We start from the raw sequence: 23,940 nt of genomic DNA on the forward strand, positions 1-23,940 counted from the left end.
CGACGGAATATTCACTGAGTCATATACATTATATTGGTCAGCTGACCAGTTTATACGCTTGCGCTCTTAAAGCAAGTACAAAGAATCATTTCAGTTTCACCAAGTTTCACACTGAAATATCAAATAGTAATATCGCGTCAATTGCAGTCGAAGAATTAAATCACAAGGAACGACGTACATTTTTGATTTTCATTTTAAAAGTGGCCAATGATATTGTACATTGTGGATAGTTGCCTGTAATCTTTTTTCATCAAGCATTGAAGAAAACAGCCTTCTATACCAGTGTGTATAAAGGTTGCTTCGAATAATCAACGTCAATTAGAAAATACACAAAATATTTTCCATCATTACAAATACCAACTGATCAACATGATGAAATTGCTAATTTCCATTTTTTTCGCACTATCCTGCGTTAGCGTTGCTTACGGCGATGGTCTCAAGTGTAAGTGTAAAATTTTCCACTAGTATAATTTCTCAATTGTTTATATTTAAACTATTTTGTTGTATTTTTTTTTTTCGATTCTTGTAAGAAATCTACGCGTTTCGTTTGTGTTTACTAAAACGTAATTTACTTTCGCGATTATTTTTTTGTTTTTTTCTTTTTACTTTAATTATTAAACTTTTCAACTGGTCCAATTTTTTATATTTTAACTATTTTTTGTATTTTTGTTTCGCCTCTCGTAGAAAATCTGACTATACGTTTTGTGTGTGTTTACTAAAGCGTAATTTCTTTTCGCGAATATTTTTTTTCTTTCTTCCTTTTACTTTGATTCTTGAACATTATTCTATTAAAGCCATTATTATTATTAATTTATTCATCTTTGGAAATGTTTTGCAGAATATGGAAATTGAGTTTTTATTGAATAATTTTCATTATATTCACAAAATTTACCGTTTCAAATGAAAAAAATGTTCTACATTTGTAAACATTTTCATTTGTATGTATTTTTTTTCTATTGAAGTATTTATTTATTTTTATGCGAAATAATTTCAAATTTTTAAAATTAGTAAAAAATTTTTATTAAAAAATTCCTTGAAAGAATTGAATTTTTTTCAAAATTAAAATTCGTAGAAAAAAAAATTCAATTATCTTAAAAAATTTTGCTACAATTCTTTAGACGAATTCAATTATTTTCAATACAATTTTAACTAAATTTTTAGAAAGAATTGTAATTTTTATCGAAACAATTAAATTATTTTCAAAAAGTTTAATAAAATTCTTGTCAAGAATTTAATTTTTTAATAATAATAATTTCTAATTTTGAAAATTATTAAAAAAAGTTAATTTAACAATTACAAATAAAAATACGATCTCTAACTGTTTTTGTCTGATTTTGTAATTTTGCACAAAAAGTAATACTTCCGATAATATTAATTTTTTTAGGAATGTTTCGCGGAATATTTTGAGCTTTTGTTGAATAATTTTCATTATATTCATAAAATTTACACTTTCAAATGAAAAAAATGTTCGACATTTGTAAAAATTTTATTTTGAAATGTATTTTTTTTTCCCTATTGAAGTATTTTGGTTCTATTCGAAATAATTTCAAATTTTGAAGTTTAGTAAAAAAGTTAATTTAACAATTTAATAATTTTATTTATTTTATCAATATTATTTTAACAATTATGACAATTACAAACAAAAATACGATTTCTAATTGTTTTCGTCTACTTTTATAATTTTGCACAAAAAAAATACTACCGGTAATATTAATTTTTGGAAAAGTTTCGCGGAATATTTTGAGTTTTTTCGAATAATTTTTATGATATTTTTCACAAAATTTATCCATTGAAAACTGTTTTATATTTGTAAACATTTTATTTTGTATTTTTTTCCTACTGAAATTATTTTGGTGCGAAATAAATTTTTAAATTATAGTAAAGAATAGATTTTAAACATTTTATTTTGTAATTTTTTCCTACTGAAATCATTTTGGAGCAAAATAAATTAAAAAATTTGAATATTTAAATATAATATAGAATTTTAAACATTTTATTTTGTATTTTTTTCTACTGAAATCATTTTAGTTGGAAATAATTTAAAAATTCGAAAATTTACAATAGAATTTTAAACATTTTATTTTGTAAGAATTTTTTCCTACTGAAATCATTTTGATTGGAAATAAACTAAAAAATTTGAAAATTCAAAAATTAACATTACATTTGTCTTAATAATTACGAAAATGATTTTATTTTAAATTATTATTATTATAAATAATGATTTTTGTAATTTATTATATAAAAAATTAATAATACTGGTAATTTTTGTTTTTGTAGAATAATTATTGGAAAGTAATTGAAAATATTAGAAAATATGAAACAAAGTCAATGTTTTTGGAACTAGCTATTTATTTTCAATTCAGAAACAAATTCCAGATAATGTGAAATAATATAAAGATGTGGGGAAAGTTGCAGACCATGAGATATAATAATTATTATTCTTGTTGATAACATTACAAAAGAGAATTAGTCACATTGAGTGATTAATTCTAGTTACGAATCATGATTATTCTACTTCTAAACTAAAATAACTAAAAATTGCCTATTCATTACATTATTAATAAAATCTTTTGTCTTATTATATACAATGAATAAAATTTGTTATTATATTTTATTTCATTGACATTTTATTAAATGTTTAAGAAATTATTAACTCAATTTAATTATTAATATAAATTTATTATTATTTATTTATTTTTATTAGTTTTTATTTTTATTTATTTTATTAATTTTATTTTATTTACAATTATTTTACTAATTTATTAAATATTAATTTAATTTTCTTTATTAATTGAAGACTTAATTGATAAATACTTTTATGGAAAGAGTATTTCGTTGAATATTTCATTAAAAAATATTTCATTCGAACGTTCAGAATATTTTGTACTTGAAAAGCAAGAGAATTTTATTTTCTATTTTTGATTATTTTTTATTTACTATATTTTAATATTCCTTTTTTATTTACTTTATTTAAATATTTAATATTTTTTTTATATTTTAATATTTAAATATTTTATTGTAATTTTTTTTATTTTATTATTTTTTTTATCTAAATAAACTTGAAAAGTGTAAAAATTAGAAATAATCGAAAATTATAATACTACCGATGATAATAATAGATTTCTATTAAAGTAGGATAAGATATTGTTGGGGAATGTATCATCTTTATTTTTTTTTATCAAAGTCAACGTAATGCAAAGTGTAGATGGTATTAGTGATAATAAGTACGTGAAAAATTGTAAAAATCCGATCTCGCACGTATAAGAGATAAAATAATGGAATCCTCGCAAGAATAATACATTGTAAATCATATAAATCATTTTAATGATGTTGATAAAAAAAATTAAAATTAACATTTTTTTTCTTCTTTCAGGTACATTAAAGCCGGCTGATATCGATCCAACCAAATGGATCGATATGGTAGATCCATGTATAAAATATTTGGAAAATCAAGTGAAAACTGAAATTAATGCTGCCATGACTTATCTCTCTATGGTTTGTATATTTTCAAATCCTTTCGAATTTCTGTATTTTTTCCGTCCTTTTGAATTTATGTATTTTTTTTAATCCTTTCGAAATTTTCCATATTTTCTTTCTTTCAAGAAGGGAAAAATTATTATTTTCTATTTTTTTTTTACTAAAATTTCGAGCAAATGGAAATTTTAAAAAAATAGTAATTAGATTTTAAATAAAAAGAATAGTAATTATTTTTTCAAAAAGAAGAATTAGTTGAGAAATGGAAATTAATTTTTAAATGAAGGAAATAATATTCAAATAAATAAAAGAAATATCTCAATTTTTTTAGGGCGCACATTTTGTTCTCTAAAAGAATTATTTTCCTATTTTTTTTTTTTTTTTTTGAAATATTGAACAAATGGAATATTTTTTAAAATGATAATTAGATTTCAAATAGAAAAATACAGTAATTTAATTATTTCCTTAAAATAAATTAGTGAGAAAATAGAAATGAATTTTTAAATAAAGAAAATAATTTTCAAACAAATATAAAAAAAATACAATAATTATTTTCTTTCAGGGAGCACATTTTGCTCGCGATTCTGTGAATCGACCGGGATTCAGTAAGTTCTTTATCAAAGCAGCAAGCGAAGAAAGAGAGCACGCAATTAAAGTTATTGAATATTTACTTATGCGCGGTCAACTGACAAATGATGTGAGCAAACTTTTGAATTTCCCACTGGTAAGTCTCCATTGTTAATAAATTAATGTACGAATTATATTCATGACATTTTATTTTTAGTTTCTTTAATTTACAATATAGAATAGAAATGACTATTGACTATAATATAATCATGATTATACTATAATTTAAATGTAATCAAATTATTTTTTCTTATTACAATAGAAAACTGTTCGTGAGGAATGGACAAGTGGCGTTGACGCTCTTACCGAAGCTCTTTATTTGGAAGCCAATGTAACAAAGAGTATTTTAAATGTTATTCGTGTCTGTGAACACTCGAAGACTCATCTTGGCAATGTTGTCAACGACTACCACGTAAGTGTCTTGAAAGTTTATTCAACTTTTACGAATTTTTCCGATTAGAATTTTTTTTATCTTTATTGTATTGGATTTTATTTTTATTTTATTTAGTTTGTTTTTTTATTTTGTATTTGTTAGTTATTTTTTGAGTTTTTATTTAGTTCTTTGTTTAACTTTTTTTATTTTATTTTCTATTTCTATTATTTACACCTTTTATTTTATTTATTATTTCTTTATTTATTTATTTACAATATTAACGAGACAAGCCCTTTTTTTTATTTTTTCTTTATTATTTAGTTCTTTTAGTTTATTTTCTGCTTTTATTATTTACTTCTATTATTTTATTTGCTATTTTTATTAAATACTTCTTTTATTTTGTATTTGTTATTTCTTTTTTCATTTTTTTATTTAGTTCTTTGTTTTACTTCTTTTATTTTGTTTTATATTTTTATTATTTACTATTTTTGTTATTTACTTTTTTATTTTATTCTGTATTTGTTATTTCTTTTTTTATTTAGTTCTTTGTTTTACTTCCTTTATTTTGCCTCATATCTTTATTATTTACTCATTTTATTTTCTATTTTTTTATTTACTTTCTTTATGTTATTTTCTTTTTTTATTACTTACTTTTATTTTATTTTGTGACGATTAAGTTCATAACGTTAATAAATCAACGATTTAGAAGAACAAATATTTTTCCTGTTAAAATTTTTATAAACTTTTGTTTTAAAATATTTTATATACTTTCTTGATCAATAATTTAAAAATTTATAAATAGCAATTTTTATTGTTTTCCTCGTGAGAAATATATTTTTTCTAATTAAAAATAATTATAAATTATAATCGTTGATAAGAAACGTGAAATTCTCCGTCGTTTTATTTTTTATTTTCATTATTCACTTCGTTTCTTTTATTTTCTATTTTTATTATTTACTTCTTTTCATTCTTTATTTTTATTTGCAATTTTTATTATTTCTTAAATAACTTCTTATTTAAGAAATAATAAAAATTGCAAATAAAAATAGAAAATGAAAACAAGAAAGAAGTTTCTTGTTTTCATTTTCTATTTTTATCATTTCCTCGTTTTTTTTTTGTTTTTTGCTTTTAAATTGTTGATTCAAGTTATTTGCTTCCTTCAATAATAAACGTTAATCATTTTCAGTTGGTTGATTATCTCACTGGAGATTTCCTGGACGAACAATATAAAGGAAAACGTGATCTAGCAGGAAAAGTTTCAACTCTTGGCAAAATGATGTCAACGCATGGACCGCTTGGGGAATTTTTGTACGATAAGAAGCTTCATGAGGAATTGTAAATTTTGTCAATATTTACATTATAAACGTGAGAAGAAGGTGATTTTCAATTATTCAATTACAAATTATTATAAAAAAAAACATCCAAATGGGCCAAAAATTGCTCATTATCATTTAGATTTTAATCAACTCATTCCGTTCTTAATTTTCTTTTTCAGAATATTTAGACGTACAAATATAGTTACTTCCATACGACAAAAATTTAGAATACCTTTTTTTTGAATGTTAAAATCAATTTATAATCTGTGATTTGTTTTCAAAAAGTTTGCCCCATAATTATGTTATACAATCCGTATGAGAAACTATTTTTTTAAAATATTAGTTAAGTAATTCTGCATGTTTTTATTCTATAAATTAAATTCATGAATTATTCCAATATTAAATATTTTATAAAAAAGTATTTATATAAATTGTTTTCTATTTTCTTTTTCTCTTGAAATTTTTGCAAATTAAAAAAAAATGTTACGATTATCTTATTTTTTTGGAATAAAGATATGCATGTTAATATGTACACCCACAAAATATGGAGATTATTATTATTATATTCAATTTCAATATTATTGTTTACTTTTGATCGAAATAAAAATTCTTAAAGAATTTTTTCTGTATTTTCCATTTTTTAAGAAATCTGAATAAATTAACATTTTTTAAAAAGAAATAATGAGTTTTAAATTTTACAATAAAATATACGATTAAAAACAAAGAAATACTGTTTGAAATAAGTTAATTTTCAAAAAGTGAATTAAATGAATATTTAAATTTCATTAATACAATTTATTTTCGACTTGAAATTAACATTATAATTAATCAAATCAGGACGGAAATATAAATGTTTATAATATTAAAAATATGAAAATGCTATAAACCTTTAACATTGTAGACGTTTTATCGATAATAATACTAACAACGCTTCGGCTTTTCATTATTTTTTTTATATCAGGAAGAATACGTAAAAATGAGAAATAAAACATAGTACGCATTCCTGATGATATATTCTCGATTTATTGGTAGAAAAACATTGTTCATATTACGATGAAAATTGTCAATTTTTGTTTTTTTGTTTTTAAATATCAGACTGCAAAGAAATATATAAATCGTTTCTTTCGTTACACATATAATATTGCATTATAATATATTATATTAATAATATAATATATAATAATTATATTTGTCTTATAAAATTATTTGATAAATAAATAATTTGCACGCAGAAAATATTGACAAACGCATAAAACAATTAGATCTTTGAATAAAAATAATTTTCGAAAAATCAAAAAAAAAATTCACATTTTAAAAACAATTTAAATCTAAAACATCGACGATTTTCAAACCAACGCATAAAATTATTAAATTTTCAAATAAAAATAATTTTAGATAAAGATAAATAAAAGAAGTTTTACATTTCAAAAATTAAAATCTAAAACATCGATGATTTTGAAACATATAAATCAAACATTTTTTTTTCAACAAATAAATAAATTTCAAATAAAGATAAAAGTAAAAAAAAAATTGAATATATTTTTTAAGTAGATAAATTTTTGTCCGAATGTGTAAAATCCAAGAATTTTATTTTTCTTGTCAATATTTTTCAAACATATAGATTGTAATTAAAATTAAAATAAACTGTAAAATTAAAAATAAAAAAACAACATTAATCTGAAGACAAATTTTGAATAAAATATAAATATAAAATTAAAAAATAAGTTACACTTTTAAATAAGAAAAAAAAAGTTACAATAAAACCTTTAAAAACATAAAAAAAGAACATTCTTCATCTAAATGTTTACAACAAATAGTCAAATGCCCTTTAAAACTATTATTAAAATAATAATAATAGTTGAATACTCTTGAAATTATAATAATTATAAAACATTTTCTTTTCGTTTAGAATCAATCATGATATCAAAAATTTTAATTATATATATTTTTTTCTTCCTTCTTTTTTTTTTTTTTTGATAAAATCTCAACTTGTGGGTTAATTTTCTGCCATGTAAGTACATTATTAATACGATTTAATTATAACACCGAGGAAAAAGGAATTTCGTAAATTAACGTAGAGATTTTATCAAAAAAAAAAAAAAAAAATGTATCAAATTCCACATAATCTAAACGCTTTTTTTTGTTGACGTCTAATAAAAATTGATTACAACTTTGCTACTCTAACATATCAATCGGAATGATTTTTCCAGTGTTGGATATGTTACTTTTTAAGTAACTTTTTTTTTTAAACCTATTAACTCGTTACTTTTTTTTGTTCTTCTTTCTGTATTTTTTTTTAAGGAAAAGAGTTTTTTTCTTCAAAAATATTAATTTGTTTAGAAATAATTCGGAATTTGTTAAGAAAAAATTCAAAATTTTTTTAAAATAAATTCAATTCTAAACAAATTTAAATATTTGGAAAAAAATCGAAATCGTTTCGAAAAAATTCGTATTTGTTTGGAAAAAATTCAAATTTGTTTAGAAACAAGTACAATTTTTTTAAAAAAAATTTGAATTTGTTTAGAAACAAATTTGAGATTTTTTGGAAAAATTCGAATTCGTTTAGAAAAAATAAAAATTTCATTGAAAAAAATTCGAATTTATTTAGAAAAGATTTGAATGTTTAGAAAAATTCGAATTTATTTGGAAAAAATTTCTAGAACAAATAGAGTATGAAAATTTTATGTTTAAAAAAATTAGGAATAAATTAAAAATTTAATTTTAAAGTTAAATTAATTAAAATGTGACGGTAGTAAAATTTTAAAGTTACAAATATTCTTAAGAATTTAAAATTATCACGAATTGTTTTTAAATTCAAAATTATTCAGTAGAGAAATATTTTTAAAATGTTTCCTAAAAATAGTAATTTTAGTAAAAATTATTCACTTAAATTTTTTGTCTTTTTCTTTTCAATTAGATTTTTTTTTAAATTATCTAGTTAATAAATTCTCTAAATTATGTTACAAATTTTTGTAAAAAAAATTACTAACGCTAATTTTTTAAATTATTATTTAAAAAGTAACTTATGGAAGAGTAAAAAAAATTACACCGTAAATAAATGTAATTTTCGTTAATATTATTAATTCCCGTCATAAAGCGATTAAATCTAAAAAAGTAATTTTTTAAAACAATTTTTTTAAAGCAATTTTTTAAAATAAAAAGCAATTCTCTAAAATAAAAAGAATAAAAAAAATATAAAGTAACAGTTACTGAAGTTATAGAAACAAAAAAACGTATATAAATATTTTTTTTTTTTTCGTAACAAACTGTCCAACACTGGGGGAATTCCTTTCTTTTATATTATGCATTTTACTTGAAGCGTATCTATCAATTTTTTTTCTCTCTCTCTTTCTGTGTAAAAGTATTTAACACTACAGTGTTTATGTACTACATAGAAAACACTGATACCAAAAATTTTTTTTCCTTTTTTTCCCTCTCAAACTGATAATAAAATGTTCCGACAGTAATAATTGCTTGATAGATAACACTAAATGTTATTTAGATTATAATTAAAAACATTATAAGTAATCAAAATTCAAGGCAGTAAAAAAAGGATGTGTATACAAATCTAGACCTCGGGAGGACTTCGCGATCCAATATTGACATGGTCCTGAAGGCAAATTCTGAGATCTCGTTCATCTAATTCACTTTCCTTCTCAATATTGTAATTTCGTGGTGATTCTACAGTTTTCCCTGTCCATCGTTGTTTCCAAGACTCAAGCCTCACGACCTAAAAAAAAGAAAAATGTTGTTCAATTTCAAGAAAGAAATATTTTTTATTTAATTACATTTGTTACATTTTTTCCAAAGTAACAAATATAAGATTTTGATTTTTTTTCAATAGTTGTGTTTTCTCTCATATCTTCCACTCTGATGATTATCTTTTCAATTTGTTCAAAGTCCAAGGCGTGATTCTAATTACGAATAATAAATAATATTCTATGCTTCTTACAGCAGATTTTATAACTTCTTTTATTTATTTATTTTTTAATAAGAAAAAAATTGTTATTTATTAAATTACAAAACCTGTCGGTGATATTTTTTTTCAGCGAAATATTTTTTTGCTATTTTCAAAACAAAATATTGTTGCAAAATATTTATTATTATAAAAATTATTATCAATTTTTATTATTATTCATAATGTTTATATTTATAATATGTAAATATTTATTTATAAAAAATTATTACAAAAAATACGATAAAATAAAATAAAGCATTATAAAAAGTTAATAATTTTGCTAAACTATGAAAAACTGAAAATGAACAAATAGAAAAAAACAAAAGGAAAATAATTTGTTAATTTTGAAAATAAATTAAAATAAATAAAGAAAACGTTTTTTTTTTATAAAAAAATGTGAGTAGGTAAATAAAACAAAATAGAGGATTAAAAATATTCTGCTTTTCCTTTGCCTTTGACACGTGATTGGTATTTTCTTTTTGCCAAAATAGCAAATTTTGAAGTATTTTAAACGAAAAAATAAGTAAAATTATTAAAAGTAACATGCAGTAATTTTTTCGTAACTCGGATACAACATCGAAGCTCATTTTACAAAACTACATGATGCAATATCTACTTCTACTTATTAAATATACAAAGTTCAAATTCAAATAAAAAATTCAATTTAAATAAAAAAAATTTTTTTAAAAAGAAAAAGAAAAGTAGAGAAAGAATAAAGAAATTTACAAAAAAGGAACAAAAAGAAAATAACTTTTCGAAACTTCAATAAAATTCTTCGCAAGAAATTCAATTATTTTCAATAAAATTTCTCGAAAAAATTCAATTACCTATTTTTAAAATTTCGATCAAAATCGTCGCAAAAATTGAAATTTTTAGAAACATTTTATTTGAATTTCTTTATGACAATTAAAATGTTTTCATTACAATTTCAATTAAATTACTCGAAAAAAATTCAATTATTTTCGAAAATTTCACAAAAATGTTATTATTTTGGAAAATTTCAATAAAATTCTTTATAAGAAAAAAATTAATTAAATGAAGTTGAAAAATTTAATTCTTTTCCTAAATAATAAAATTGTTCGTAGAAATTCAATTAAGTATTTTTAAAAATTTTGGCAAAATTCTTTATAAAAATTCACTTATTTTTAATACAATTGTAATAAAATTCTTACCGAGATTTAAATTATTTTTATAATTAAAAATATTTTTCGAAAGAATTCAATTATTTAAAAAGATTTTTAAAAAATTTCTCGAAAGAATTCAATTATTTTCAAAAATTTTGATAAAATTAATAAATAGGTATTAATAATTCTTCTAATTAAAAATTCTTTGGAGGAATTCAATTATTTTCAAAAATTTTAATGAAATTTCTTGAAAGAATTTAATTATTTACAAAAATTTTGATAATATTCTTTATAACAATTTAATTATTTCAGTTTCAAAATTACAAAAAAAATATAAATGAAACATTTTTAATTGAAAACAATTTGGTTTAATTAATTTTTAGTGTTTTTTAAACTTCAAAGCATAAAATTATTATTTCATTAATTTTAAAATTAAAAAAGCATTAAAAAGAAAAAATATCAAAAAAAATTTTTAAAGTAAGAAAACAAAAAACAAATTATAGATTTTTAACTTTTTTTTAGTTTTTGTATTTTCAAATACTTTCGAGAATTAAAAATATTGAAATTTCTTCTAATTGGAATTAATTTCATTCTAATTAGTACCAAACTAAATATATTTACATTTTTATATAATTATTTATTTATTAATATTTTTTTAACTATTGACAAAACAAAATCGTTCTAAATTTTAACTACCAAAGGGTTCAAATCACTCCAAAATAAAACTCTCGTTTCGGGCAAAACTTAACTCGTTACTACAAATCACAAAACTACTGGACAAAAAAAAATAAATAAAAATAAAAAATACTCATCGTTGATGAGTCAAAGTTAAAGGAAAATAATACTTTCTCGTATGATGAGAATTTGAATAAAAAAATGAGTCGAGTTCAAGTTTTACACATGCCTATAAGAAATGCTAAACATTTAGAATTGAAACTTACTCGAGCCAGCGCCACGGCTCAGTCTCCGGACTCGTGATGGGTGTAGGAAACTAAAGTCATAAATATAACAATAGTTGTGCGTTAGTTCTCTCTTTAGAATTTTCTTCATCAATTTTCAAATTATTGATTTATGTAAGTATTTATGTATTTTCTGTGTTTTTTAAAGAAGAATTTTTTTTTAGAAGATTTTTTTCTGAAGAAGAATTAATTTAAAAATATCTCCTTTGCATTCGTAAATTTACATCGAAATATAAATAAACTTTTCAAAAATTATAAGTACAGTTTACAAGACTGTCAAATTTATTTTGAAAATTGTAAATTTACTTAACTTTAAATTGCAAATTACTTTTCTGAATTGTAAATTCACACAATTGTATTGAATATTTTAAATTTAGTTTATGAATTGTAAATTCACTCCACATATTGTAAATTTTCCTCATGAATGCTCATGAATTGTAAATTCACTTGAAATGTCAGAATTTTCTTTAAATAAGTTCTTTTTCTCGAAATTCTTTTGTTTAATTTTCAATTTTCGTCAGAGAAAATTCAGTTTAAAAGATTTTTATCCACTTCTTTCGGAGTATTTGCTGTGGGGGGTGAAGGTTTTGGGAGCAAAACGGTAACCGTGTCAAAGGCTAACTGAAGATAGGAGTAACATTTCATCAGAGCTAGTAAACAAATATATAGAAAAAGAATTTTTGAATTTTCATCGGTTAATTTCTCACCTCAGCTTTTAGATCCGCAATTTTATCCTGCAATTCTCGCACGCGTTCGCAATCCTCCAAACTACTTCTCAATTCACCCTCGGTAAACATTTCCTCATTCTGTAAACAAAACGAAAACAATATTTACAAAAGAGAAATGGACAAAAAAAGTAAATTAAAAATTTAAATAATAATAATTCACTCTAGCTTTTAATTATTTTAAATTTAACGTTAAAAATTCTATTTCGAAAGAAACCTTTAATTCCAGAATTGAAATTTTCTGTGATAATTCCGCAACTTGCTGTGCATGCTCAGCGTCATGAATTTTTGACATTAGCGTCTCGTCCTTCATTTTCGATTCTAAATCAGTGTATTTGTGTTGTTGTTCACGTAATTTTGCGATTAAATCCTTTTCCCTTCCCGAGGACGCTTCTAAATCTTCTTTAAGTACTTTACTGCCCTCGTCCTGTCGACGAAGTTGATTGGTCGCCACCTGAACCTGAGTCTCAAGTTCCATCACTTTCAATCTTAATTCTTTGACTTCAGTTAATGCCTCCATTTCACGTATTCGCGTTGTCATCAAATCCTCCTCGAGTTTTTGTATCTCATGTCCACGATTCTCCCAAAATAATAATTTTTTCGGCGTTGAATCCGCAGCTTGCGCCGTATGCGACGAACGATGTTCCTGTAAATGCTTCTGCCAGGCGGCACTTAATTCCGTCACTCTCAATCGAAGATCCTAAAATAATAATTAGAAAAACAATTTATTATTTATTATTTAACATGGTTAACACAAAAAATTTAATTTTGTTTCTTCCTGATTTCCAGATAAAATTTTGACTTTTTTCCTGACACTGAAGAATATTCTGATTCCCTCCAAAAATTATTAGATACTCAAAAAAATGTTCTATTATATTTATTTACGAATTTCTTTAATTGTAAAATTATTCGAAAACATCAAAAACTTTTTTTTTAAATAAATATTTAATCATTATTATTTTTCTATAAGAATTCAGATTTTTAAAAAATTTAAATTCAAAATTAAATTAAACAACTTATAAAAAATTGTTATAAAACACGAAGAAATCGATTACTCCGAGTCATCGACTCGGAGAAATTGGTTTTTCCATGTTTTATAATAATTAAAAATGACTGAGTGATAAAATCATTATTTGATATTATAAAAATATTGTTACTATAATTTATACAAAATTATTTTCATAAAATCAATTCAATTATTATTTTCTACAACTTTTAACCGAAATTCTTCTTTAAATCAATAATTTTTAATAATTTTTGAAAAAGTCTTTTGAGAATTTTCAAATTTGTTTGTTTACAATTCATAAGAATATTGTAACTATAAATTCAAATTTTCCAAGATTTTAATTTAAACCCTTTTTAAAATTCAATTATTTTTAAAAATTCACGCTATGCTTTTAATATTCAATTGTAAGTTAAAATTTTAAGTGAAATTTATTTTTTAATCAATTTCTTTATTGGAAATTTTTTCAAGAATTCAATTATTTAAATACAAAAATAAGAAATTTATTAAATAATTAAATATTTTTTAAAATTGAATTATTATGAAGAATTTTATAAAAAAATGTTAAAATAATTAAAAATTCTTTTGGCGAATTTAAAAAAAATTTTTTAAGAACAAAATGCAATTTACCATCATTTTATTTAAAATTATACAAAAATAATTGAAATAATGCGATAAGTTTTGTTATTTATGGAAATAATTGAATTCTTACAAACAAATTTTATAAAAAATTTTTTTAAAGAATTGAATTTCTGTGAAGAATTTTATTTGTAAAAAGAATTGAATTCTTGGGAAGAATTTTATTAAAATTTTTTAAATAAAATTGAATTGTTTCCAGGAATTTTATTTATTACGAAAATATTTGAATTGTTTTGAAGATTTTTACAAACATTTTTGCCAATAATTGTATTCCTGTTATATTTTACGAAAATAATTGTATTCTATGATCAATTTTATTATAATTTTTCAAATTTATAAAGCATTTTATCAAAATTTTTTTAAATAATTGAATTCTCGAGAAAATTTTTATTATTTATGAAAATAATTGATTTCTTGCGAAGAATTTTATTCAAATTTTTTTAAATAATTTAATTTCCATAAAAAATGTAGATATTATTTGTGAAAATAATTGAATTCTTAAGAAGAATTGTACTGAAAATAATTGAATTCTTGGGAAGAATTTTATTAAAATTGCAATTTTTAATAACTAAATCATGTAAAGAATTTTTTCAGCATTTTTTTAAATAATAGAATTTTTAAAAGAATTTTATTTAAATTTTTCAAAATAATTGAATTTCTCAGAACTATTTTTCTTAATCTCTGAATATATTTGAATTCTTTCGAGAAACTTCATTCAAAAATTAAAAATAATTGAATTAGTTCAAAGAAATTTATAAAAAAATTTGTAAGTAATTGAATTCCTTTGAAATTTTTATTAAAAATTTTTTAAAAATAATTGAATGCTTTTGGAAGTTTTTATTAAACTAGTAGATATTAAAAATAATTGAAATGAGGAAAATTTTTGAAAATAATTGAAATTTTGCCAAGAATTTATTAAATTTCTTGAAAATAATTGAATTTTGGAGAAAAATTTTAGTATTTATAAAGATAATTGAAATTTTGACGAGAATTTTATTGTTTATAAAGATAATTGAAATTTTTTCGAGAATTTTTTTCCAATTTTTGAACATAATTGAATTTCTACGATGAAATTTATTACTTTTGAAAAGAATTGAATTTTTGCAATTGTTTCTAACTTCTCCAAAATTCAATTTTTTTTTTAGAAAATTCTACGAGAATTCAATTATTTAAGTACAAAAATAAATAATTTATTGAATAATTGAATGTTTTTTAAGATTTAATTCTCATAAAGAATTTTATCAACAAATTTTTAAATAATCGAATTTTTTTGACAATTTTAAATAAAATTCTTAAGTACCTATATAATTACATTTTTCGAGAAATTCGGTTAAAATTGTATTAAAAATAATTAAAATTCTGCAGTGAGTTAAAATTTTCCATAAATCTAAATTCTTTAAAATTTCTAATTAAATTCGTGCAAAATTGAAATTTTCTAAAATTACAATTTAAAACCTTTTGAAGTTTATTTATTTATGAAAATTGTAAATGCAATTCTTTTTAAATCCAATTAATTTTGTAATATTTATGTAAAATTATTCTTTAAATAATTTTTTAAGTAATAATAATAGCGTTAAATTAATAAGAAATGAAATTAGTAGAAAATAAAAGGGAAAATAATAGAAAATAAAGAAATATAATAGAGAATAAATAAAACTAATAGAAAATAAATAAAGAAAATAGAAAATAAATAAAAATAATAAAATTGTCACCTTACCTTCAATGATAAATTAGCCTCGGCTTCTCGAAGTTTAACAGCAATTAATTCCTCCTGTAAATGTGCGACAGAATTATCGGGTGTTGTTTCCCGAAGTGTTTTTTTATCCTGTTCTAATTCCTGAATTCTCGCACGTAGATCACGAATTATTGCATCATTCTCGGCCTCGTGTAATCGCACTCTCACCAATTCTTCCTGCAGGCATTGCACCATTTCCTCCTTTTGACAGAGAGCTTCTTGCTTATTATTAATTTCATCGAGTGACGATTGTTTCGAGGTGAGATTTTCCTCTAATAAAATTGACAGCGATCTTAATTCCTCGTGTGCTTGCTCCAATTGATGACTTGTCTCAAGATGCGTATGACGAAGTGCTGCCAATTCACGTTGAACGACAAATGCAGTTTCCTCTTCTTCGGCGCGTGACACTTGACCCCTCACTAATCTATCAGCAAGTTCCGTTGATTCAGCCTCCAAAAGTTCTGTTCTCTGGCGTAATAAACGATTTTCAGCTCTCAATCGACGCAATTCCACCATTTCCTCCTGTTCCTTCATTTTTAGAATAGTATAGTCCTTCTCTAATTTTTTCATTCGCTTTGGATTTATCTTCATTTCGTAGGCGAGGTTCATTAGACCATTTGGATCGGCCTCGGCGCGACCCGGTAAATCTTTCTGGAAGAACTGAAAATTTGGAAAATAAAATTATTTCAATAATGTGAACGCGTAAATATATTCTTTTTTCTGTTTCTGATGAGGACGGCAGCGCTGTCGAAACGTAAAAAGAGAGTTTTTTTTAATTTTTAACTTCCTTGACTCAGTGTGATCGATTACATCAAATTCTTACTAAAAATAATAGAATTTAAAAAATTTTTAATTCAAAATTTGTTTTCATAAAAATAAAATACGAATTGGAATACAGTTTTAATACTATTATAACTATAATAATCATATATTCTGAGACAGGGAATTCAGAGAAAATACGGAAATTTTTATTAAAAGTACTGGAAAAAATTAAATATTTAGAATTCATGAGAAAATTCTGAATTTTTGTTAATTTTTTTTTGCCTCATAAATTAAGAAATTACCACGAATTCTAATGCAAAACCTTCAAATTTTTCTATTCTAACAATAATTATTTCTTTTTAATTATCTTAATTCTTCATCATAAAATTATTACTTAGAAATTAATTTATGAATAATTTTACTTAAATATTACAAAATTAATTGAATTGAAAAAAGAATTGTGTTTACAATTTTCATAAATAAATAGACTTCAAAAGGTTTGAAGTTGCAATTTTAGAAAATTTCAATTTTGCACGAATTTAATTACAAAATTTTAAAGAATTTAGATTTTTGGAAAATTTTAACTCACTGTAGAATTTTAATTATTTTTAATACAATTTTAATTAAATTCCTCGAAAAATGTAATTATTCTTAAAAATTTTATTAAAATACATCGAAAGAATTAAATTATTTAAAAATTTGTTGATAAAGTTCTTAACGAGAAGTCAATTTTAAAAAACATTCAATTATTCAATAAAATAATTATTTTTGTATTTAAATAATTGAATTCTCGTAGAATTTTCTAATACAAACACTAAAAAAAATTGATTTTTGGAGAAGTTAGAAATAATTGCAAAAATTGAATTATTTTCAAAAGTAATAAAATTCAATTATTTAAAAAAAATTTTAATAGAAATCTTGGCAAAATTTCAATTATTTTCATAAATAATAAAAATTTCCCAGGAATTAAATTATTAATAAATTTTTTATAAATTTCTTAGCAATAATTCAATTATTTTGATAAATAATAAAACTCATCGCAGAATTCATTCAATTCTTCAATAAATTATTTTTTTTGTATTTAAATAATTGAATTCTCGTTGAATTTTCTATTAAAAATTGAATTTAAAATGAATTTTAGTTGAAATTTTAGATTATAATTGAATATTTAAAATTCAATTATTTTCATAAATAAAAAAATTCTTCAGAGAAATTTAATTATTTTTAAAAGTATTTATAAAATTTTAAAAAAAGTTCAATTATTTTACGTACAATTATAAATGAATTCCTGGAAAGAATTTAATTATTTTCAAAAATGTTATTAAAATTCTTCTTAAAAGTTGAATTATTTTTACAAATTATAAAACTTTTTACACGAATTCAAATATTTAAAGTAAAAATTAATAAAATTCGTTGCAAGAATTCAATTACAGTAGAGACTCCATTATCCGGACTAATGGATGCAGGCACTTGTCCGGATAATCAAAAATCCGGATAATCGAGTAAAGTACGAATTAAACAAATTTTTGATTCATAATTTTATGTATTTATTTGCATATATGTATTAAAATAAGACAGAAACAAACTAAACTTTTAAAGTCAACATTAATAAATATTTAGTTAGAAATATTTCAAAATATTTACATAACCATTTTCTTAAAATAATTAAAACACTTTAAAACGCAACATTTCGTGTAAATAAATTTAAAATAGAAGTTAATTAACGGCTTGAGACCTTATAAACTTTATATTAAAAAAAAAATTTTTATTTTAAATTTGTCCGGATAATCGAATATCCGGATAATAGGGGTCCGGATAATGGAGTCTCTACTGTATTTTCATAAATAATAAAATTCTTCGGAGGATTTTATTTATTCTTAAAAGTGTTATTAAAATTCGTCAAATGAAATCAATTATTTAAAAATTTGTTAATAAAATTTTTTATGAGAATTCAATTTTGAGGAACTAATAAAAATTGATTTAAAAATAAATTTCAGTTAAAATTTGAGATAATTGAATATTAAAAACATTTCCAGGAATTTAATTAAATTCTTCAGGGAAATTCAATTATTTCCAAAGCTTTTTATAAAATTTTTTATAAGAATTCAATTATTTTTAGTATAATTTTAATTGAATTTCTCGAAAGAATTTAATTATTTTCAAAAGTTTTTATAAAATTCGTTTCAAAAATTAAATTAATTTTACAAATCAAATAAAATTCTTTATGAAAATTCAATTATTCAATAAATTATTTATTTTTGTATTTAAATAATTGAATTCTATTAGAATTTTCTAATAAAAATCAATTTAAAAATGAATTTCAGTTAAAATTTTAAATTATAATTGAATATTTAAAGCATTATAGTGTGAATTTTTGGAAATAATTGAATTTTGAAAAAGTTTCAAATTAAAATCTTCTGAAATTTTGAATTTTTCATACTTTTGACTAATAATAGAAATTTTTTTGAAAAAGTTTATGTTAATTTTTTTTTTAATAATTTTAAGTTTTTATTTTCTAATCTATGTTTAATTAAAGAATTTCCGAATACATAATCGAAATTGCATAAAATTGAATTGTAAACAAATGAATTGGAAAATTGTAGAAGAACTTCTACAAAAATCATTAAAAATAGTTGATTTAGAGAAGAATTTTAGTTAAAAATTGTAGAAAATAATAATTGAATTGATATGATGAAAATAATTTTGAAGAAGTTACAGTAATAATATTTTTATAATATAAAATAATGATTTTATCTCTCGGTCATCTTTAATTATTAGAAAACCTAAAGAAATCGATCACTCCGAGTCGAAAACTCGGAGTAATCAATTTCTTCATGTTTTGTAATAATATTCTTATTAGCTATTGAATTTCAAAGAGGTTTGAACTTGAATATTTTGAAAATCTTAATTGCAGAATGAAAGAATGAATCAAAGATAGAATTATCAGATTATTATAGTTAATCTAAAATGAGACGAAAATGTAAAAATATTCACCTGTGATAGTTTTTGAAAATACATTTTAAAAAAACGGAGATATTTTGAATCAAATACGTAATGAATAAGTAAATTGTGAAAAACGGGAAGAAGAGAGAAGAACATTCTGGAATATTCTCTTGGAATAATTTACCTTTAGCATTCCCTCCATATCGAGACTGAGTAAATCTTCTTTGCCGAGGTGTAGCATGGCGAGTGCGACTTTAAAAATTATCTCCATTCCTTCGGATAGGAAAACATCGAAAATACGACAAGCGAGGGGAAGACTTAGTGTTGTTGTAAATAGAGTTAAAAACCACGAAGACGCGTACATTGAAGTGTGAAAACCTTGGGCAGTAAAGTGAGCATGCAATTCAGTGTGTGTATCGGCCACCAAATGTTCCAATTGATACATACAAACTCCCAATTCAGCCATACTTGGCTTAAACATATCGCGAAGACGATATTCCTGCATTAGAGCAACCAGCACTGCAAATGCTTCCTCCTCCGGCATTTGCTGAAAAAAGAAAATTTATTTTTTCTCTTCATCAATAATTATAGAACCCTATTAATTAACTAAAACTAATTTTAACAAACCTGCATCAACAATAATCCTACAATAAAACCTGAGCCTTGACAATATCCTACTTCGCGATCATGAAGGCTGTAGGCCTTCATGACATTAAATAAACTCTCCTGGCCTAGCCCATCTTTTTCTTTGAAAAAATCATGTTCCGGATAAGTCCTCGCAATATCTCTTCGAATTATTCTCTCGCATGCCGACGTACATTTTATGTACTCGGCAAATTGTTTTTTCACCGGAGAATCATGTGCTCCACACAGCAGTTGCCAGACTATCCCTCTGTTTAAACAAAATACACAACTGGTTATAAAATCGAGTGTATTTTCAATTTCTAGTTCTAGATTTTTATTCTATTTGCAGAGTGAATTTTAATTAAAAATCTATTTTCGAGTAATTATAGTAAATTAAAATTAAAATTACCTAAAATGATGAGGGACACCCTGTCGAACTAAATCCTTAATAAAGTCTTTCCTCTTCTTCCATTGATTGTCCCAATCGGCCGCTATATTACCCCAGAGATTCCAAATATTCTCATCTCCATCGCCAAAGCAACGTCGTTGTTGCGGTGCACCCTCGCCACTACATCCCGTTGTTAATGATGTTTGCGACGTATCAGAACCTTTTCTACTATGATTACTTTGCAGTGAATTCAGCGATTTGGCATCTGATTCAATCAGCCTAAAATTTTAAAACATTATTGTTATGCAAATTACAAAATTTTTAATTTTTAAATATAAATTTTTAAATAATTTCATAATTAAAATTTTTAAAATTCACTCATTAAGTACAAAATTAATTATTATTGTTTATATTTTCAAAAATTTTAATTTAATTCTTCGCGAGAATTCAATTATTTTTCAATAAATAATAAATTAAAATAAATAATAAATTCTACGGAAAAATACAATTATTTTTATAAATATAGTAAAATTTTTTGCAAAAATTCAATTATTTTTAACAAAATTTTAATAAAATATCACAAAAGAATTCAAATTTTATCTAAAATTTTTATAAATCCTTCTAAAACAATTAAATTATTTTCAAATAAAATTTCGCGAAAGAATTTAATTTTTTTCTTAATTTGTTATAAAAATCTTTCAAAGGAAATCAATTATATTTATAAATAGTTAAACTCTTTGCAGGAATTCAATTATTTTAAAAACAATTTTAATAGAATTCTTCAGAAGAATTTAATTTTTAAAAAAAATGTTAATACATTTCGAACAAATTCAACTGTTTTCTAAAATCTTTAATAAATCCTTTGAAACAATTCAATTATTTTTATAAATAGTAAAATTCTTCGGAAGAATTCAATTATTTTTGTAAATAGTAAAATTCTTTGCAGGAATTCAATTATTTTAAAAACAATTTTAATTAAATTCTTCAGAATTTAAATTTTAAAAAAATTGTAATACATTTCAAACAAATTCAACTGTTTTCTAAAATCTTTAATAAATCTTTTGAAACAATTCAATTATTTTTATAAATAGTAATATAATAGTTAAATTCTCTAGAAATAATTCAATTATTCTCAAAATTCAATTATTTTCATAAGTAATAAAATTCTTCTCAGAATTTCAATTATTTTTAATACAATTTTAATCGAATTCCTCGAAAATTGTAATTATTCTTAATAATAATTTTATTAAAATTCGTCAAAGGAAATCAATTATTTAAAAATTTGTTGATAAAATTCTTTATCAGAATTTAATTTTAAAAAACATTCAATTATTAATTTTTGTATTTAAATAATGGAATTCTCGTTGAATTTTCTAATAAAAATTGAATTAAAAATTCAATTTTTGTAAACAATAAAATTCTTCTTAGAAATTCAATTATCTTCAATACAAATTTAATAAAATTCTTCTTCATAAAATCGAATTGCTTTCGAAATTTTAAATTAAAATTATTAAAGAAACTGCATTATTTTAATAAAATTCAAAGAAATTCTTCAAAAGAATTTAATTAGATTTTTTAAAAATTTAAATAAAATTCTGTGCGAGAATTCAATTATTTGCATAAATAAAAAAATTCTTCAAAGGAATTTAATTATTATCAAATTTTTTGACTAAATTCTTTGCAAGAATTCAATGATTTTCAATATATCAATTTTAAAATTGAAAATATTTAAAAAGAATAATTTTGAAAATGTTTGGAAACAAAAAAGCAATCAACAAGTAATTTCAAATTGTTAAAAAATACCGGAATACAACGATTATTAATATAGATTCTAACCGTACGAATTTACCTAATTTCGCATTATAAATTAATTTTCTATTTTAGTAATAATTAAAACAAAATGAAATTAATTATTTAATTATTTTTATTTAATAAACGAAATAGATAGAGAATTAATTAATTTAAAATTTTACTCACCTATTGGCCTCTTCCAGCTTCGCTAATAGAGCCAGCTCGTTAGTAGCTATGATTACCAGGAATATAAAAAATTCTAAAAGTAGATTTTTTGCTTTTGTGGAATATGTGAATACTGTTGGTAAATTGCAATAAAATGCCCGTTCTATTGCAAAGTCAAAATAAATCATAACCTATTCTTCATCCGTGTTTGTTAAAAATTTACTGTAATTAGTTTATACTTTATTCCTATGCATTCCCAATCTGAGAGCTGAAATTAAATACAAATTATTACAAAATAATTCCTAATTCACAAAAATATTAACTTTTTTTTGACAAAAATAATTTTTTTAAACACTGCCTATTCTATGAATAAAATCCATTTTAAATACTATTCTTAGAGAGTGCTTTTAAATTTAAAAATAAAATACCAAACGATCATAAACTGCCTTAAGTACTTTTCAAGTAGTCCTAATTTTAGTCTAGTCTGGAATAATTTACAATCACCAGTTGCTGGTCAGCAACTCATTAGAAACACAATAGAACATTATTCAAATAACTAAATAGATTTTCTTAATAGTTCACAAGATTTAATTTTATAGGTATATTTAAAACTCAAAAGTAGAAAACCAATTCAAGAAAAGAACAAACCCGAATTAAACGATATTTATATCTACATATATAAGTACGAAACTTAAAATTAATTTTTATGTTTCAAATATAAAGAATTAGGAACATGGAAATAATTGAACATATGCATGGTGATTAAACCCACATAAGAATAGAATTTAAGTTAATTAACAATTGATTTTACGTTAAAAAATAGTGATGAACAAAATGTTGACGACAATTAATTATTATTTGAAAATAATAAATTGCAGTGTTAGAAAAAACAATTGCTGTGTTGACAAGAAATGTAATACAATTGTTGACAGTGCATTGTTATACTTACCTCTTTGCAAAAGGGGAATATTCACTAAAACGTAACTTAAACTAATCAAGTATTTATTTAATGTAAATTGCACTTAAATATTCTCTCTAAAATAGACAGAATAAATTTTTCTAAAAACAATTTTCATAGAACGACAAAATGTCTCATTATTAATCTGTCAAACTGACAGTTCACCTTTTATAAATTACGAGTCAATAAAATATCATTTCCTGGAGTAGGAATTGACACTATTTTTCGTCTATTACTCGTTCGGGAATTTGTCAATATGTAAACCATGTGAACGTTACTTTAAGAATCGGCCCCGACAGGGTTGTGAAGGTGGTGTCAAACTTTTTTTCTATAAAGGTCGGAGGAATTTGTGTAGAGGAAACAGTTGTGTATGAAC

The 23,940-nt window shown here is 21.9% G+C and overlaps 2 protein-coding genes across 3 annotated transcripts; one reads left to right on the plus strand and one right to left on the minus strand.

Moving 5' to 3' along the window:
* Positions 1–123: 123 nt before the first annotated feature.
* LOC122502892 (ferritin subunit) lies at positions 124–6,410 on the plus strand. The gene is made up of 6 exons (XM_043613215.1): positions 124–442; positions 3,374–3,495; positions 4,037–4,198; positions 4,364–4,513; positions 5,661–5,850; positions 5,970–6,410. Exons 1-5 carry the CDS (start codon positions 370–372, stop codon positions 5,811–5,813), a joined length of 660 nt encoding a protein of 219 aa, XP_043469150.1. The 5' UTR covers positions 124–369; the 3' UTR covers positions 5,814–5,850; positions 5,970–6,410.
* Positions 6,411–8,928: 2,518 nt separating this feature from the next.
* LOC122502894 (ecotropic viral integration site 5 ortholog) lies at positions 8,929–23,811 on the minus strand. Of its 2 annotated transcripts, XM_043613218.1 has the most exons (10): positions 23,556–23,811; positions 22,628–22,874; positions 20,672–20,929; positions 20,266–20,530; positions 19,823–20,185; positions 15,916–16,593; positions 12,774–13,256; positions 12,539–12,637; positions 11,814–11,863; positions 9,382–9,520 (listed from the first exon to the last, which is right to left on the minus strand). In XM_043613218.1, exons 2-10 carry the CDS (start codon positions 22,792–22,794, stop codon positions 9,514–9,516), a joined length of 2,370 nt encoding a protein of 789 aa, XP_043469153.1. In that variant the 5' UTR covers positions 22,795–22,874; positions 23,556–23,811; the 3' UTR covers positions 9,382–9,513. The 2 variants fall into 2 exon arrangements, with proteins under 2 accessions (XP_043469152.1, XP_043469153.1); XM_043613217.1 differs by lacking the exon at positions 11,814–11,863 and having other exon boundaries at positions 8,929–9,520; positions 23,556–23,809.
* Positions 23,812–23,940: the final 129 nt, after the last annotated feature.

Source organism: Leptopilina heterotoma, unplaced genomic scaffold, assembly GCF_015476425.1.
Source record: "Leptopilina heterotoma isolate Lh14 unplaced genomic scaffold, ASM1547642v1 Lhet_24, whole genome shotgun sequence".
NCBI lineage: Eukaryota > Metazoa > Arthropoda > Insecta > Hymenoptera > Figitidae > Leptopilina > Leptopilina heterotoma.